This window comes from Wickerhamomyces ciferrii, contig 00057, assembly GCF_000313485.1.
Source record: "Wickerhamomyces ciferrii WGS project CAIF00000000 data, strain NRRL Y-1031 F-60-10, contig 00057, whole genome shotgun sequence".
In the NCBI taxonomy this organism is placed as follows: domain Eukaryota; kingdom Fungi; phylum Ascomycota; class Saccharomycetes; order Phaffomycetales; family Wickerhamomycetaceae; genus Hansenula; species Hansenula ciferrii.
This window is the reverse complement of record NW_011887683.1, coordinates 67,007-87,180: the sequence shown is the minus strand read 5'-3', so window position 1 is coordinate 87,180 and position 20,174 is coordinate 67,007. Positions and strand designations below refer to the sequence as shown.

Sequence of the window (20,174 nt, the reverse complement as noted above, 5' to 3'; positions counted from 1 at the left end):
TTTATATGATTTTTAAAACTAGACACAGCGGCTAATTAAGCTTAACAATAAACAAAAGTATATTATATTATCCATCAGATCATGTAATTATATATTCAGACTAGTTGAAAGAAATCAGATTGCCATATATTGAGCTTCAACTACAATTAATGTATGGAAAAGATCAAGTCTTTCTAGTAGTATTTATTGCTATATTAAACAAACTTCAAAGATCAGATTCAAATTCTTCTTTTGTCTTATCAGCACCCCATTTAAACTTATAAGCAGTATGATCTTCCCTTAAAAACTTTTGACCTTCTTTATGATTAATATTTTCTCTTAATGTAGATGATGTATAATCTTTATGGAAAATACCTCTTTTTTGTAATTCTGGGATCAACAATTCCACAATTGATTCCAAATCATTAGGAAATGAATCAACAACAAGATTGAATCCATCAACATCATAATCATGCACCCATCTTTCTAATTCATTTGCAACTTCTGATGCTGTACCTATTAAGTTTTTATTTATTGTAGCAAAATTATCTAATAATTGTCTCTTTGTAGGTTTACTCTTTTTAACTTTCTTACTAATTGTATTTGTCCATGTAGCCATCTCATTAACTTTGGCAATATTAACTTCTTCATCATCTTCAAATATACTAAGATCAATACCTGAAATTCCACTAAGCACAACTTCACTGTAATCTGGGATCTTAAATTTTTTAGCTTCTTCCAACTTGTTAAACGCTAATTCTTCTCTAGTTTTCCCAATAGTGGGTCTTATCCCAACAATAAATTTAACTGATTGAGGATCTCTACCATAAGTTTCTGCTAATCTTCTAATTTCTTTAATATCACCTTTAATTCCTTCATCATATCTACCATCTAGAAAAACAACTTCAGCGTATTTAGCAGCAAGTAGTTTCCCTTTAGTTGAAGTTCCAGCTTGGAAAATCACAGGAAATCTTTGTGGAGTTGGTTCAGTAATTCCAGGACCTTCAACATTAAGATATTTACCCTTATGATTGATTTTTCTGATTAAATCTGGATCAGCAAATATACCTTTCTTTTTATCATATTTGATTGCATCATCTCTCCATGAAGATAATAATAATTTCAAGACAACATCAACATATTCTTCAGTTTTAACATATCTTTCATCATGTTCTGGTAAAGCCTCACCATTTAATAAATTTGGACCTAAACTTGTCAAATAACTTGATACAATATTCCAACCAATTCTACCATTAGTTAATAAATCTAAAGAAGCTAATCTTCTTGCAAAATGATATGGATGTTCAACCGCTGTACTAAATGTTATACCAAATCCAAGATTATTAGTAACACTAGACATTGCAGTAATTGAAATAGCAGGATCAATTCTTGGTGAAAAAGCACCAATCTTAGCAGGTAATTTATAATTCCCAGGTCCTTTATAATCATCAAAAAAACTTAAATTATCAGCTATAAATATAGCATGAATTTTACCCTTTTCTGCTAATTTAGCAAAATTTATCCATGATTTAATATCTCTTGTAAATTCTCTTGTTTTATCTTTTGGATCTCTCCATGAACCTGGTGATGCATTTGTATAAACATTGATGATTAAAGACTTTGAAATTGTCATAATATAGATTGTTTTCCTTTTATTAAATTTGAATATCTTTGGTATGTTTGGACTTATGCAAAAGTGAACATTGGTATATTTGTGTAAATTGATGACTTGATAGTTCAGTTATAGATCCACACTCATGTATAAATAGTTATTAGTCAAATCACACAGTTCGGATCATGCTCATTTCGGATGGTGTGTGTGTAGAATTCATGGGTAAGCTTTTGGGATATTATAATTGACACTTAATATAGATCCAAATTTGGTTAATCAAGCGAAGAATGAGTGAATAAGTGAACATTTAACAATGGGCAATTTATTGGCATGTTGATTACATGAGTCCAAAGCGTTTAAAAGAGCTTCATCTCTTCATCTCCTTTCTTAACCTAAAGAAGTCTTAGAAAACTTTAATTTTGATTTTTATACGTACTTATATACTTAAAATCCTCGACGTATATAAACGGTCTTTATGAGTCGTTATTCGTTACACACACGTATTTTTTATAAAATATCATAAATTTGTTGAATCAAAATTTTATTCAAAATCATTTACACATCCTAGTTATTGTTTTGGATATGGTCAGTTGCTCCTCTATCGATTAGATGTTGATTAATTTGGCTCACTTCTATATTATTTATTCTGCAGCACAGCAATGCCGGTTGTGGGTATAATTTGGATTTTAAAAGCTTTAATTATTACCTATCAGCAATTAAAATGACTTTATGATGGTATCAATTGATAATGATTTAAACCTATCATTGAAATGATACACGTTCATATATCAAATATATATACAAGATCTTATTGGTATTGAAATTTACTCTTATCAGTGATGATTTTAATACTTTATGATCTTGTTTTTTGTTTTTAGAAATATTGCTAAGTCATGTAGACGTTACAATTAAATCTCAAACATAACATATGATCGATTCGTCGAATATATATATAGAACGCTAATTGATCAATAGTTAGTATGATGATCTAAATACTTTGTTGATTATAGAGATCGAGATTGAGTTGCTAATGTTTTGTGTATTATATAATGTTTATATAACACTAGATTTCAAGATGCAAAGCTCCTTAGTGGAATTATTAAATATCAGCTTACGTTGTACGTTGATGTACCCCCATGTTCAATATTGTACCTAAGCGACTTGTGTTTTGTTTGCTAATGTAACTATAACTGGGTCATAACGTATGTCGGTTAGCTTGGGTGAATTTTATCAACACTACTGTTTGTTGAAAACTTCGATTGAAATTTAATGTTCATATGGCTTCAAATTGTGAAGTTTATCAGCCTTTCTATGAACTATAGGACATTTTTCAATCATAGGGATTTTTCAATAATGTTAAATATTAATAAGCTGTTAATACAGTTAATATTTTCATTGAGATCTTCTATTATTTGATAATATAATATTCTTCAACATATTTGATACATGTTGTTGATATATTTCCACAAGTCATGTTATGATTGTATTTTGATTCATTTGAAATTATAGTGATCTACATTTATATACATGTTTGTTATTCTCTTTTGAATTGTTGTAGCTCAGTAAATGTGACGATATTTATAACATGTTATATAGTGGACCATGTTTGTATATGTGCCGATCTAAGATTAGATCTAGATCAGAATTTATCATATGAATAAACTACAATCAATAATTTGAAAAATAATGAATAATGTATTCTATCAAATGTTGATGATATTTGTTAAAACAATCATACAAATTTTAATTTGATTCATACAGACGTATATGTCAATCATTCATGATAGGTACAGGATTAGTAAATGAATTCTGATTGATTAATTTTCAAAAAGATCATTAATGTTCTAATATCCCAATCTATCAATTTGATTGTGTTGAATAATCCCAACTGATCCCACTTATACTGAATACAAGATGATCAAATAAACACTTCACACAAATAATATATATAATCTAATTTGTATCCCATAAAACCAATGACGCTTATCGAAGCTAGCTGAATATTTCCAAAAAATGAAAAGGGTTTTTTTGAATAATGTTGACTCAGAATTGAAGAAAAAAATAAGAAATATAAGATCTTGGAGAATATTCGATATTAACAAAAATTCATTTCATTTCAACCCCAATTAATCATCAATACTAGACGTTTGATTTATATTTCAATGTGTATTAAGTCAAATATATTTAATTAATATGGTGATGAAAATTTTAATAATTACTCCGCGAAGTTCGTGTGCCTGCATATTTTGAAAAATTTCAAAAATAAACATGCCCCCTTTTTTTGCTTCAAGATATGATCTTATTAACAGTAATTCAATATGATATATTCCATTGTTTTGGATGATATTTCTTATTGTTATGCTTATAAGTTGAAAATCAAATTAGATATAAATGTTATCGTTATGTTATGTTCGGTTAGTTGTTCCTTCTATGTGTTGTTTTTTAACACCCGCTTGTTCTGCACTGATTTCTTAACTCTGATATAAACTGTGGATATTTAGATCTCTTAAGTGATTGATATTATTGAAACAGCTATATATATAATATATTCAAAGGGCATGTCTGAATAGCATTTGATTCATTTGTGATGGTGATCTACTATTTATATACATGCGTAGTGATCTTTTTCATTGTCTCGTTGTAGTGTAATCGATTTATAGTCTAATAATGAACAAAAGGTCACATTAATATTTTCAAATTTAGCTAGATTGATAAAATCTGGCCTGTATCACACTATATAAGGTACTAATATTGATCTATTCTTGATATTAATTCAATTCTATAATTTAAGACTGGGAATATAGTTTTGTTAATGATCGATTGAATGAAATCATAACAATGTTAATATACAAAACTTCAATTACGATTAATCTATGGAAAAGAATGACAAGGGGTATATCTTAATAAATGAATTGATAATGTCTTGTTTCAACTTTATACGAATTCAAATCATATATATCCTAATTATTGAGCTGATCATCATATATATTTGGTAAGATCAATTAAAAGCGAGTTATCTTTTGCCAAAATTTCAATGATGAATGTTTAGATATGTATGCATCAATATCAATGTTTTTTCTGAAGAAACAATTGGAACCAATGGCCGGATCTAAAAGGATTGGTAGATATTTATTTCACAGATGCTAAATTGCTAAAACGTAGATGTTCGTGTTCACACTCTATCCAACCAGTGATACACCATTAACTGTTATTCCCATCACTAAACCGTTGGCATATGGATTATATAGGCCCTTTCAATACGATAAATCAACATCAAACATGGTTTAACCCTGTATATTTGATACAATATTAATTTCAATTCAAACTTCGTTGTTTTTTAATAAGAGACTTATGTAATCCATTACGTGCTTGTAACAATTAAATATCTATCTTTTACACAAAATACAACTTCTTTTTCTTCTTCCAATTACGCTACGTCGTTAAATTTTCTCCATTTCATTATAATATCAAATATTTGTGAGTTTTATATCATGCGTTTACATTGCACAGTTATATTCATTTGAAGCATAATTGGTATTAAGCTTACTGAATTCACGTCATATCCTTTATTTTTCATTCAGGCTTTGAAGATTTCTGTTAGTTCTAAATTACATCATTCTTTATATCAATTACATGTGATTTTAATATTTAATTAATGATCATTCAATTGATATTCAAATCATTGAGATTACAAGTCAATCAATTATCTAGGATTCATTTGATTATATAGTGATGAATTATATTGAACGTCTTGTTCTTGTTTTCAATTGTTGACATATTGTAATTTAAATTAAGCGCCTGTTTCCCGTTCCCCGTTGTAGAAAAGTTTCAATTTTTAAGGGGGTAAAATTACGTGTATATGTTGTAGCCCGCCAACTCGATCGTCCCGCTAACTCGTACTAGTAAGCGGTGCAGTATACCAACCCCATCCCGCCAACTAGTACCAGTAAATAGTATGGTAAACGCAACATACCACCAACTAGTCTAGTAAATGGTATACCACCAACTTCTTGAATGGATAATATACATCATATCAAGTCCTACATGACTATAAAAGCTGCCAGGTTCTTACATTCCAAATATCAATTCATATCCATTAGCTCGAAGCCCTTTATGGCGGAAATATTGCAGCAGTCGTTGATTTAATGTTCGTATTCGAGTGATTGGTATATCGGTTCTAGGTGATACTATAGCTTCAAATTTGCTTACCCCATTGAACAACCATGCAAATTGGCTTTAACATGTATTAAAATGAGCTACAGTACAACATATATTATCTAGCTTAATCTGGAAATAAATTGTATAATGTAAGATCATCTCTAGTTTATTATATATAGCCCTGTAAAATTTAGGTATATTGTCAAATCAATATGATTAGAGAAGTGATATGTTTCTTGTACTAGTGCTTTGCAAATTTAATCAGATCTAATATAGTAGTATCTTAGCTATTCTTTCTTATTAAACCAGTTTCATAATAGTTACCAGTATACCATCATGAGGCTCCTTCAAATTCTGTTTTAATCAACAAAAACACCATAACGACTTTGAATGCAATAAGCTTATTACTTGACGAATATATGCTCTTTATCCCCCAAAACAGTCCTGTAAGTCTGCTTTATCAAGCTCATAAACATAGCATTTGCAGCTTTATGATCTTCTCTAGTGTATTATATGACCCTTTGGATGTTCTTATAAATATAAAAGTGTAACATTGGCATAAATCATCAAATTTCCATTCAAGAAGTTGGTGGTATACCGTTTACTTGTACCGTTGGCGGTAGACTGCTCTTACCATACCATTTACTGGTACTAGTTGGCGGGATGTTGCGTTTACCATACCATTTACTCGTACTAGTTGGCGGGAGGGGGTTGGTGTACTGCACCGCTAACAGCAACAAGTTGGCGGGATGATCGAGTTGGCGGGCTACAACATATATAAATAAAAACAGAATCTCGATTTAAATTCAATCTTCTTTTGTTTTATATTAGAATGCAAGATTCTTTCTATATTAATCCTGTGATGATGTTTGACACTAACATTAAGGAAAAGCCAAAAACGGAGCCGTAATTAAGATTTTTTTCTCTTTTATCATGTCAATGATTAAAATATATGATCAATGTTTTGAATATACCCAATGGTTCAATTATGATCGGTATATATTATCAATTCAGTCAATATGTTTTGAATTCAATACATATGTTATAGATTAATCTTATCCATGTTCATTTGGAATTACTTTCATTGACGGAATGATTATATCTTATACTTTTATTTTTTTAGTTAATTTCAACAGTTCAAAGCTAATTTGTAGAATATATTACACTATATTAGATGTTTAAAGCGCTGGTAACTTTCCATCCCAATATATAAAGAATCAATTTAATTCCATGTTATAAAGTTAATGATTGTGCTTAATTGATTCATTCCAAATTGTATTATTGGTCTATACTCTTTTATTTTTTTTCCTTGATAATTGTTTATGTAGTTCGAACATCGTTTGACGTATAGATCTATATAACAATAAATATAAATAACTACGTCATGATTCTTCTAAAAAACACTAAATTATCATGTATAATATATTTATCAAATGTTGATGATATTTGTTAAAACAATCATACAAAACATAATTTGATTCATACAATAATATGTTAATTCATTCATATAAAAGATTAGTAATTCAAAGTTAGCTCATAGTATTGATAAAAGCTTTCTCTTAATAATCCTAATCTTCGAATTCAAACTTAGGATATAATGCATTCCAACAAAAGGTGAGCAGGCAATAATTACATCAGCGATTGATGAAGCAAAACATAAACCAATGAATTTCATATCATATCTTGTGTAATATGAGAACTCTTAATCATCCATATAAAAATACAAACTTAGTTTGAAACTTTCATTACAAAAGTCAATAAAAAGGATCTATAGTAACAAATTTGAATAAATTACTTTAATTGATTCCTTCAGTCGATTTATAAGTACAGCTCATTAACTACTAAAAAAAATTACGTGTCAAGGGGTAATTCGCGAATTATACAGTATTTTGAAAATTTTCGGCCATACATAGTACAATCATCAATGTACTTATCTTTCCTTTTAGAAATGAATTAATCAACTATTGGTTAGTGGCGCTTCTTGGCCTATTTGAAAATTGTTGTGTTTTTACTGTCTCAATCTGCAGTGCATCGAAAGGCCTTTTTTCATATTGCTTATGAATTTAAAACATCAAATTATAATAAATTTATATATACAAGTTATGCATAGTATACTGTGAGTTGTTTGAGTTTTTAGCAGCTAGATGGGCTTAGTCTTGAAATTTCTCCTTATTATAATTATTATCTGAACTATATAATATGAAAAGTAATAGCTTTTTAATTGTTATTGTTGAGGTATATACAGGATATATTTACAGACATGTTAATTGAATAGTATTTGATTCATTTGAAATTATAATGATCTACTATTTATCCATACATGCCTTGATGTTTTTTTACTGGTTGGCCTTTTGACATGTAGTTCAATCGATACTCTACAATAATTAATAAACAATAGATGGATATATATTCAAATAGATTGATAAAACCTTGATATCACAGCTTTATACTTGATTCTAGTATTGATATATACTCCATATCTTTTAATATAAAAGTAAATTGAGATTCATAAACTTGTTTGATCAATGATCTTAAATATGAGATCATAAATCATAACAAATTAAATCCAATTTGATGGTAAAAACCATTATAAGCTGCAATATGATGCTATGAAATCAATGAGATCCTACCATATCCACAGTTAATCAACACATCCCAAAAATCTAATATTCAATGTGTCAAGCTGTAGCTGAAGCAATTGGATTTTATGTTATTCTATTAACTGTTATAATAATTGAACTGAGCTTTTATATAAATTGAATTGGATTATCACATACAGGATATTCAAATCTATTTATATTGAAAATTTTGAGATTAATTAATTCAGCGGCTAATCTAATTAAATTACTTTATTAAGAAATATACCTGATTTGTAAATTAATTGATATTTTTATTTTTCAAGGATTTTCAGTAGTACACAAATTGAAAGTTGAATATCAGTTCAAAGTTTTTAATTTCCTTATTTTTACACCACATGAAAGCTGATAAGCGAGAGATAATAATGATTCTATCTTTAGTTTGTAAGATGATGAGTTCCAAAAGTTCCAATGGTATCTTTTGAAAATATAATAACCTGATATGGATCATTGATACATGTTGTTTTGATCAATTACAATAGAATTCAAATGTATCTCACACTAAATACATATCTTATATAAGATTAATCAGCTTATTCATACGTTCATTTGGAATCATTTCATGATGAGGGTTGAATGATTATATCTTATACTTTATTCTTCAATCAATTCAATTACAATTTGTAGATTTCAATAATATCCTCAATAAATCATACCGCTGTTTTCCAATTGATTTCATGTAGTTTAATCGATATACTCTACAATAATAATAAAGAAAAGATAAATATATATTCAAATATATCAATAAAGCCCGTACTTTATACTTGTTTCTATTGATTTATATTCAATTGGGTTTAAAGATTGGTCTATGATTGAAATGAAATTAAATCAAATTTATCAGTATACCTGCAAACCAAGTTCAAGATATTGTATATTTTTAATGATTCAGCTCATAAAATATCATAAAATCATATGAATAAACTAAACGAAAATTACACCGTTCAAATTGAAAAGATATTGCACATCATGAGTTAAATTCTGTTAAAAATCAAGTCATAGTTTGGGCATGAATTTCAAAAGAATTGTAAGATGATTGAATCATTTTTGAAACTAGACACAGCGGCTAATCAGAGTTTGTTACACAAAAACAATTAATGATTCAAGGTATATATAGATATGCTTTAAATAACAATCTTAGTTTATCAAGTTGACAGCTTGAAGGTTATCTTCAATTAGTTTGTAGTAACGTCCAACGTCCAACTTCAACTACGATCAATACACATGAAAGAAAAATGTTAAGTGTATATATTGATAAATGAATTGATAATTTGTCTTGTTTCAACTTTATACAAATTCAAATCATATATATCATTAGTAAGATCATTGCATATTTATATAATAATGGAAAAGAAAGCAATCTTTTACCAAAATTTTAATGATGATGATTCATGAAATTTAACGTTGATGAGTTCATTTATATCATTCACAATGAGCTTATTGATATAGGTTTGTATCGGATCATTAATAGATCGTATGATGATTAATTCATGCAAAATAGATTTCCAAGATTGATTAAACTAACTATACTAATTTTTAAATATTGGGTTATTAAAATCGAATAATAATCGATAACAAAAATTAATGATCTCCGCGACCAATGTTAACAGAACTTACGTAATAATAATTTAAACGTGTTCTTAACAAATGATTTCCCTTTTTAAAATACACACAATTTTTTTCTTCTTCTTTTAATTTAATTTTGTTTTCTTATAACTGATCAAAGTAATTATACTTCATTACTGTTTGGTTGTGATCACTGATTAAACAGATGTTTGTCTTATGTTCAATATGTAGTGTTATGGGAATTCCAGCCGGCACACATTGTTTGATATATGAGTTACATCATACATGATTATACATCAATTGATATGATTTTAATAAATCATTCTTGATCTATAAATCATTAATATTATAAGCTAATCAATATCACATCATTAGATTGGATAATATGATCTCAACAATTAATAATATATGATAAGCTATTTGTGTTTTCCATAGTTATAGTAGATGATTAGCCGCTGTGATAAATCCAACTTTTCAGGAGTGTTACTATAAATGGGACACAAAATCTCATTTAGTTTTTAAAAACACTTCCTTTGTTTTGAAAGATTAATTAATACTGAATTTTATAAGGCACATACCTATACCTAAAGTACCAATATGACCTAAATTAGTAGTGGTAGTGGTGGTGGATTTCAGTGCAATTACTACAGAGATTGTTACTCAATATTCTTATGGTTAAGTCAATTACATCTGAATTTATCAAACTAATTGATACCAGCTAGCTTTGAATTAAATATTTATTGATATTAGCTTTGTCTTAATACAAATTATATTTCAATTAAAGCATGTTCAATCAATACATTTATGAACAAGTACAAATTTATGTATTATATACGTTTGAGATCTTATTCATGTTCATTTGGAATTATTTTCATGATGATGAGGAGGAAAAGATTAGATATCTTATAATACAGCTTTATTCTTTTAGATAATTAATCAATTCTTTGTAGATAACATTTGGTACCAGCGCTTAATCTAGGGTTTAATTATTATATCTTCGGTTTCCAATGGCTGATATTATGTTATATTAAAGCACCTATACTTCAACAAAGCATGATATGATTGATTAATACTAGTATTTGTTATTTATACAACGTTTGTGTACAGTAGAATAATATAGATCATAACTACATGCTTTTCAAAAATAATAAATCATGTATTTTTCAAATGTTGATGACATTTGTTCAAACAATCATACAAAACAAATTTGATTCATACAATAAGATATATCAATATAAGATTAGTAGAATAAAGTTATTATAATGAAAGGAGTTAATCTTATAACTTTGACTCTATCTTTAAATTAATTGATCTTAATAACCAAATTTTATCATCAAACACTGAAGTTCCTTTAGACAACTGAGGTCCGAACTATAGTAGGCGCAAATGTTTCACAAAATAACAAATGGACAGATACATCAAAACTGTTTAAAAGCAATAAACCTCTCAAAAGATTAATCAAACATGTCATATTTCTTCAACAAATAAATGAAAATTATATAATTAGGGGGCAAAATTATTAAATTAATTTAGCGTGACGCACGTAATTCGCGAATTAGTTGGTGGTTATGTTTTGAAAATTTTTGACTAAAGTTATCTAGTATCAAGATTTTAGATACGGCGTATGATTAACATATATGTTTCGGGGACCTGTTATAAGGTTTAGTAAGAATGTCTGCTGGGTTTTTGTTGCAGCTTTGGCGTATTCATTAATTGAATTCAAGTAATAATCACAATTAAAAAATTGAATTATCTTTAGCAATTAAATAATTTTGATTTTTATATAAGCTATGTACATGGGATATATCTATATTTGATACTAGTATAGAAGCAGCTTATAGCTTACAGATCATTATACTTAAATAATTAAACATGTAATTTCAATAGTATTTGATTCATTTGTGATTATAGTGATCTACTATCTATATACATGTCTTGATGTTTTTTCATTGTTTCCATGTAGTTGAATTATTTGATTGATGTTCTACAATAATAATAAACAAGGGATGAATATATATTCAAATAGATTGATAAAGCTTCTGGGGTCACTTTATACTTGATTCTATTGATTAATATTTCAATTGGGTTTTGGAATAATTTTACTTGATCTTTGAAATGATCAAAACAAATCTGAATCCAATCAAATATTAAATTATTGATCACAGAAGCTATACTTTAATAATTATGGTTTAAATGGTTTATATGAACTACTTAATTTAAATAACCTGTTCAGGATATATCAAAGGTGTAGGACCCATTTTCAGGAATATTATTCAATAATTCTTTCAAAAATTAAGTCTGAATATGAATCAAGAGAAATGTAAGATATTTAAATAATTTTTGAAAAGACACAGCGGCTAATTATTAATAAACGATGTTTTGTATTACACAAAGACGATCAATGAAGGCTAGCTGACAGATACACATCAATCTTTATCTAAATATTCATATAACATATTGACAATTGAAGGCGGTATCTTCAATCAGTTTGTATTGGTTTGTAGCAACCAACTTAAACTATACGATATTGTTCACTATTCATCAATTGATATGATTTAAATAAAGATACATGGTGATCATAACTACAAGTCAATCAATCATTAGATTACGTGTTAATATCTATTTGATTAATAATATGATGATATTCATGAGCTTTCTGTGTTTGTTCAATTGAATTGTTGTAGAATAAAATTAGCCGCTGTCATAAACTTGTATAAAAAATCAAAAATTCCCAATAATTATAGATCTAATTAGATATCAGCTCTTAATGTTTACAATTTGGATATATTATGTATTTCTATGTCAAAAAAAGTTTCTGGTGCATCATATCTGATAATTCAATATCTAAAAAATGTTTATTCTCGTACAAGCTTTGTTAATTTGATATTCTAAATTGATTATATGACCAATTTCTATTTAGATTAATTCAAATATACTTTAAGCTAAATACACATTATAATAAAATCAATCTTATTCAAGTTCATTGGGAAATTCATTGACAGAAAGATTAGATCATATACTTTTATTCTTTTGATTTAACTAATTTGTAGGCTACAAATCATATCACAGGCTAAACACTCCATAAACAGTCTAGCAAGTCAAGATAACAACTAAAACTCATGTAATCATTATATCCTACATTTCCATAAATAGATCCAATAATTTGATAACGAGTACTAGTTACAATCATCTATAACCTAAACAGCCCATAACATACTCTATACTAGGCTCATTAACAATATTAGAATTGATTTATTAGTGCACATATGTTAATACGTTTTAAAAATCGGAGGTCGAACTCCGCCTAATATATATTTAATTTCATATTGTAATAATTATAATTTAAGCTAGATTAAGCTAGATAGCGCAGCGCAAGGGCCTAGGCCCTACTAGAGCATGGTGTCATGAGTCCTGCACAATTAATCTTCAATAATAATGATTTCAATTTTTTCAAAATTAATAAGTATACAGAAAAAATTATGGGATCCTAGACACTTTGGAAATTGGAATTATTAAAATAAGGGGGTATAATTGTCGGTCATATTTGTTATAAATGGGACCTAATCAGATTTTAATTATTTGAATCTATGTTGCATTTATGTAGCCGACTTATTTCTAAACCCGGTCGGGCTATATAAATGGCCGAAAAATCATTTATATAACCAGCTCAGGCTAATTCAATATTTATATAGCTGGTACCAGTTATCTCAACATTTATATAAACAGCTCTGGCTATCTCAATATTTATTTATGCAACTCAGTCTACCACAATATTTAAGTATGCAACTCGGTCTACCACAACATTGAACTATGCAACTCAGTCTATATCAATATTTACATAACAAGCTCGGGTTATCTCAATATTTATACACCCAGCTCTATACGTCTTACAATAAGTGCACGGTCATCATATTTATACCTTTAAATGCTTCAGATCAAAGTTTATATGACCATTTTGACTTCCCTAATCAACTACTCTCTTTGACTAATATAGATTCTTATTACAGATGTATTATCAGTAACTTCACTGATACAGCACCATGATCATATTAGTTCCCTACAATATTGTAATATTGTTTAAAGGGATGAATATAATAAGATCATTCATTACATGACGTTTTTGGTTTCAATAACTCATTATATTTTCAAGTTAATTCTTTTTAATTATAATATTAAAGCATTTGAATTGGCCTTGTGAACATATATAAAAGGAATTAGCAATGCCAGCAACGTGAGTAGATGGCTTAAATATTATAACAAACCGATCACTTGTATCGACTCATATATTAATTCTAAAGCTGTATATAAAGTATCGAATCTGTGTCATCTAGATATCTATATTAGCCCAATCGCTAGACTTGATATTGACACAATCAAATGACCAATTACACCACCAAATTCACATTAATAATGTTCTTCGAAGTGTAATACTCATTGCAGTGTATTAATTCTGCTGTTGGAAAATAGAGCATTAACGTTAGATTTTCTATCTAAAGTGTTTAATAATCATTGATTCAAGTAATCACAGCTATCCTTAAGACTTGTGGTATACATTGATTATTTCCATGGTTATAGGGACTTTGATAAAAGTTGATCGATAACTAGGAGCTGGTTATGGAAATATTGATGTAGACCGAGTTGCATAGTTCAATGTTGTGGAAGACCGAGTTGCATACTTAAATATTGTGGTAGACTGAGTTGCATAAATAAATATTGAGATAGCCAGAGCTGTTTATATAAATGTTGAGATAACTGGTACCAGCTATATAAATATTGAATTAGCCTGAGCTGGTTATATAAATGATTTTTCGGCCATTTATATAGCCCGACCGGGTTTAATGATGAACTGGCTATATAAATGCAACATCTATACTCATTCGGAGCTATTTCCATATTGGGAACATGGCCGCTATCTAGATTCGTGAATTATAAATCATGATATCATGATATAATCCTGGACACAAAGGCATGAGGCATGAGGCATTAATGATTTATTAGATTAATATGAATCACTCAAAGAGATAGGTATCTGTATACACCTGGTTTAATAATCTTATCTAATTGAATTCATGTTTCAAGTTTCCTCACATATAAATTTTTCCAAAGTTTCTTATGTTTCAATAGCTTACCATGTTTCAATACAACTTACCATCATCATCATCACAATGACATTTAACCCAGAACAATATTTTAATAAACTTGAAATCAAAGCTTCAGATTTTTCTTTACCTTTACCACCAAAACCTCATCCAATTCATCCAAATATTGTTAATTTATCAAATGCTAGACCAAATGTAGGTTTTTATCCAATTAAATCAATTTCAATTGATTTGAAAAAATCTCCATTTGAACTCGATAATGACAATTCAACTTCAACTTCAACTTCAACTTCAACAAGTTTAAAAATTCCATTAATTGATAATGAAGAATCTTTAAAAAAATTAGATATTACTAAAGGTTTAAATTATGCTCCATGGCAAGGTTTCCCACAATTATTATCACATATTGAAAATTTTACAAAATTTCATGGTGTTAACTTGGATGAATTTAAATCATTAATAACTTCAGGTTCTGGTGATTCATTAAATAAGATTCTTCAAGGGTTTATTGATCCTGGTGATACAATCCTTGTTGAAAGTTCTACATATACTCCAATCTTTGCTCCTATTGAGTTTAATAAAGGTATTATGATTCCAATACCTGTTGAATTTGATCCAAAAGGTGAAAAAACTCATTTAAATCCTGAAATTATTGAAGATTTATTGGAAAATTGGTCAAAAGGTCCATATAAAGATTTAAAATTTCCAAAAATTTTCTTTACTGTACCAACACAAAATCCTTCTGGATTAATTACATCAAATGAAATTATTCAAAAAATTATTAAAATTGCAGATAAATATGACTTATTAATTATTGAAGATGATCCAGATGGATTCATTCGTCATTTACCAACACCTTTAGATGAGTCATCAACTAATAAATCACAATATTTATTTTCAAATTCCAAATTTCAAGAATATAAAAGATCTTTACATAATTCATTATATTTATCAACAAATTCACCTCGTGTTTTCCATTTAGGTACTTTTTCCAAGACAATTTTCCCAGGTATGAGAATTGGTTATATAACTTCAAATAATAAATTTATTGATCGTTTACAAGAAGTTAGTTCTACAACAACAAAATCACCATCTGGATTTTCTCAATTAATTTTAACAAATTTATTTAATCATTGGAATGAATCATTAAGTTCCATTATTGAAGGATATAATGAAGATGAAAGAGAAGGAGCTGATGGATTTTTATCATGGACTTATCAAGTTTCAATAGAATATACAAAAAGATTTGATATTGTTTTTAAACATTTAAAAAACTTAAAATCTGTTACTAGAGATTTAATATCACCAGTTAAACCACAAGGTGGGATGTTTTTCATTATTAGATTTAATTTTAAACTTGATAGAGGACAATTTGAAGCTTTAAGATATAAATTTATTAAATATGGTGTCTTGATTATCTTGGGGAATATGATGAGTTTTGATAAAGAATATAGTGCAAATAGTGATTTTATTAGATTAACTTTATCTAATGTTGATAATTCTGATCAAATTATTGAAGGTATTAATAGATTAGATAAATCTATTTTAGAATATTATGATTTTGACTATAAGAGTCAAGCTAAATTATGATCTCATTAATTAAGAGGATTAATATAGTGAATTTCAATTTGGCTATGTATAGTATAATAATTGGTCGTTTTTTTTATATCTAGATATTTATATATAATATATGAGTGAATTTATGTTTTTTTATTAAGTATATATCAAGTGTAGAAGCTTATATGACTTATATAACTTACTACTACATCTGTATAGATATTGAAAAAGATTAAAATATGTATATAAATAGTAGATCATTATAATCACAAATGAATCAATACAATATCAGAACACATTCTGGAACAGTTGAGCTGTATCATTAATAAGATACAGACATCAATTCAAATCAATATGAATCAAATTTAATATTATTTCTTAAATCAAATTGATACTAGATTTGTAATGCAAAACAAATCAATATTATTGGCTATGACCTGGAAACCCATAACAAACAAAAATGATAGTTCAGTGTATAACGCACAACACTTATGGTAAAGCGAGACATCAAATACACCAGCTAATAGTCTTTGCCAATTATTTACGTCGATCTGTACTAAATTTTAGTTATATTGGTTAAATTTCAAATTCAGAGCTGATGTGGCTGCGGCCAGTGCGCGCCAGCTAGTTAAAAAATTTCCAATTCGCGAACATTCATGGTAATTTGAAAATTTTTGGTACTACGTTGCTTACTCTTTAAACAATCGAATTAGATTTCAAAGGTTAGTTTGACGCTCAGGATTAGACCTTTTTGTGCGTCACTAATTACTCTTATTTTTTTTATGGTTTACGCTTTTGGTAAATAGATCTGCAGGGTTTTTTTTACCCGTTAAATCATGTGATACGTTTGGAATTGCTCAAAATAGATGTTTCTCAGAATACCTAAATGTTAGATATGTTGAGCTTATATCTTCAGAAATGGGCATTGTGGAAGCTGCTATATACAGAATTTATATAGTACAGCTTGAATTCCGGCATGTTTAATCGATAGTATTTGATTCATTTGAAATTATAGTGATCTACTATTCATATACATGTCTTGGTGTTTTTTCATTATTTCCATGTAGTTTAATCGATACTCTACAATAATAATAAAGAAAAGATGAATATATATTCAAATAAATTGATAAAGCTTCTGGGATAACTTTATACTTGATTCTATTGATTATATTCCAATATTGGTTTTGGAATAATTCATGAGTATTTGTAATTTGGTTGAATGAAATCATATATAAATAACAAATGAATTATCCAATAGTAAATTTATGTATATTCACAAAAGGTACAAAGTAATATAAGTAAAAAACGTCAATTATATCCAATAACAACATGATTTAAAAAGATCAAAAAATCTTGTCACATATGAGATTAATACATTCATCCAAGAAATAAAAAACATCATGTAGGTATGAATTGGGTATAAATTTATATGAATTTATAAAACATAAATTTATATGAATTTATAAAACGAAATTTATTGCAGTATAACTGCAATGATATTCATATATATTTATTCACATATGGTTTTTGAAGACACAGCGGCTGGTAATTAAATTAAATGTTGATATTTTTGTGTTACACAAAGACAATTAATAAAGCCAGGTATATATACATCAATCTTAATCTAAATCTTTGGGTATCATATTGACTAGAAGGGTATCTTTAATTAGCTTGTACTGGTTTGTAGTACGTACCAACTTTAGCTACGATATTAATCAATATGATTTAAATAAAGATATGTTAAACTACAAGTCAATCAACATCACATTATCATATTATATGATCTCAATTGATAATACGTATATGCAGATGATGATCTTTTTGTGTTTCGATCTTTAATTAAATTGTTGTACATTGAAATTAGCCGCCGTGATGCGATCTAAATTTTAGACGTATATATAAATAAACCACAAATCCCAATTAATTTCTAATTTAATATTTCTTAATTCTTTTAAAATTGGATCTATATCAAAAAAACAGTACCTGTCTGTTTCTTATTCATGTGCTGAAGAAGTCATTTTGTATATTTTTTTTTTATATCTGAACACCTTTTTAAATTTGACACTGTTGATTTACAAACTTTGTTAATTTGATCAATATGAATGTGATCTATTCAATTTCAAATATACTTTAAGCTAAATACACATTATAAGATTGATCTTTATTCTTGTTAATTTGGAAATATTCATTGACAGAAAGATTAGATCTTATACTTTTATCCTTTTAATTTATCTAATTTGTAGACTATATAGAAGTCAATCGATATCAAACATATACCATAAGCAATTCAACAAATTAAGATAAAGACTCGATGATTAAAAATGATTTCAAGGCGGTATATACGTACTATTAGCTCCAGTGATACATGTTTAACTACAATAAATATTATTTAAATCAGTAATATATTGGATCTATATATTCAAAGATTGATAAATATTTGAAATCAATTCTAGCTTGATTATAATCCATCTGTATAGTACATGATATAATTTAAATTAAAAATGATGGAAACTCAATTGATCATTAATACATTAAATCATGATCAATGCAATCCAATCAAAGTTATAATTTAAGCTGTTATATAAATTTAAATTCACCACCTCTAGTGCAATTTTCCATGACAAAAGGTATATAAATTAATGATATCTCAAACCAACTGATCCTAAAAATTTTAGTTATAACCAAGATCACATGGTACAAAACCTTCAGATCCACTTCAAAACTATAAGGTTTAATGAGTACACGTATGGTATGAATTAGTGATCAAAAAAATTGGGTTTGATCAAGATATTTAAATCTATTTAAATGAAATTAATTCAGCGGCTAATTTAGTTAATTAATTAAATTACTTTAATGGGAAGTATTCCTAATTCGTATATTTATTGATATTTTCATATTTTTCAAGGAGCTGTGAAAAACAGAAATCCTTCTATGAAACGTTAAAAGATTCTACAAATTGATTCATGATATACTGGATCGTGCTCTAGTAACTCCACATGGTAGATTTTAAAGATTAAATTTTGTGTTTTCTTTCACTCCTGAATATGTCAATATCAAGTTATATTATAATTTCAATAAAATTTAATATATTATATTAATATATCATGAATTTTCATTATTAATATGATCAAATTTTAATTCAATAATATCAATAATTATCCAATTATTCAACTTCAAATATATTATTTCAAATTAAATACATATTATATTATAAGATTGGTCTTGCATTTTGCTCATTTGGATTAATATTTTGATGACAAGAAGATTATATCTTATGGTAAATTCATTTTTTCAATTCAGTACTTCATGTAGAATACATACAAATTACTACTCAACAAATCAATTCACTCAATACACTCAATACACTCAATCAATTATCATCATATTCTACGTCGTATTTCCATAATCAATATTCAATAAAACTACATTATACTCTACAATAATTATAAACAAGAGGTGGATATATATTCAAATAGTTGATAAATCTTTGGAACTACTTTATACTTGATTCTATTGAATTATATTCCATTGTGTTTAAAGATTGGGATTGATCAAATTGTTTGCAATGAA

At 27.4% G+C, this 20,174-nt stretch overlaps 2 protein-coding genes across 2 annotated transcripts; one reads left to right on the top strand and one right to left on the bottom strand.

Moving 5' to 3' along the window:
• Window positions 1–205: 205 nt before the first annotated feature.
• Window positions 206–1,612, bottom strand: BN7_2463 (Nitrilotriacetate monooxygenase component A; the record flags this gene model as incomplete). Its single annotated transcript, XM_011276937.1, has 1 exon — window positions 206–1,612. The coding sequence occupies one exon, from the start codon at window positions 1,610–1,612 to the stop codon at window positions 206–208; it is 1,407 nt and encodes a 468-aa protein (XP_011275239.1).
• Window positions 1,613–15,113: 13,501 nt separating this feature from the next.
• BN7_2462 (Aromatic amino acid aminotransferase 2) lies at window positions 15,114–16,637 on the top strand (the record flags this gene model as incomplete). Its single annotated transcript, XM_011276936.1, has 1 exon — window positions 15,114–16,637. The coding sequence occupies one exon, from the start codon at window positions 15,114–15,116 to the stop codon at window positions 16,635–16,637; it is 1,524 nt and encodes a 507-aa protein (XP_011275238.1).
• Between the last annotated feature and the right edge of the window lie 3,537 nt (window positions 16,638–20,174).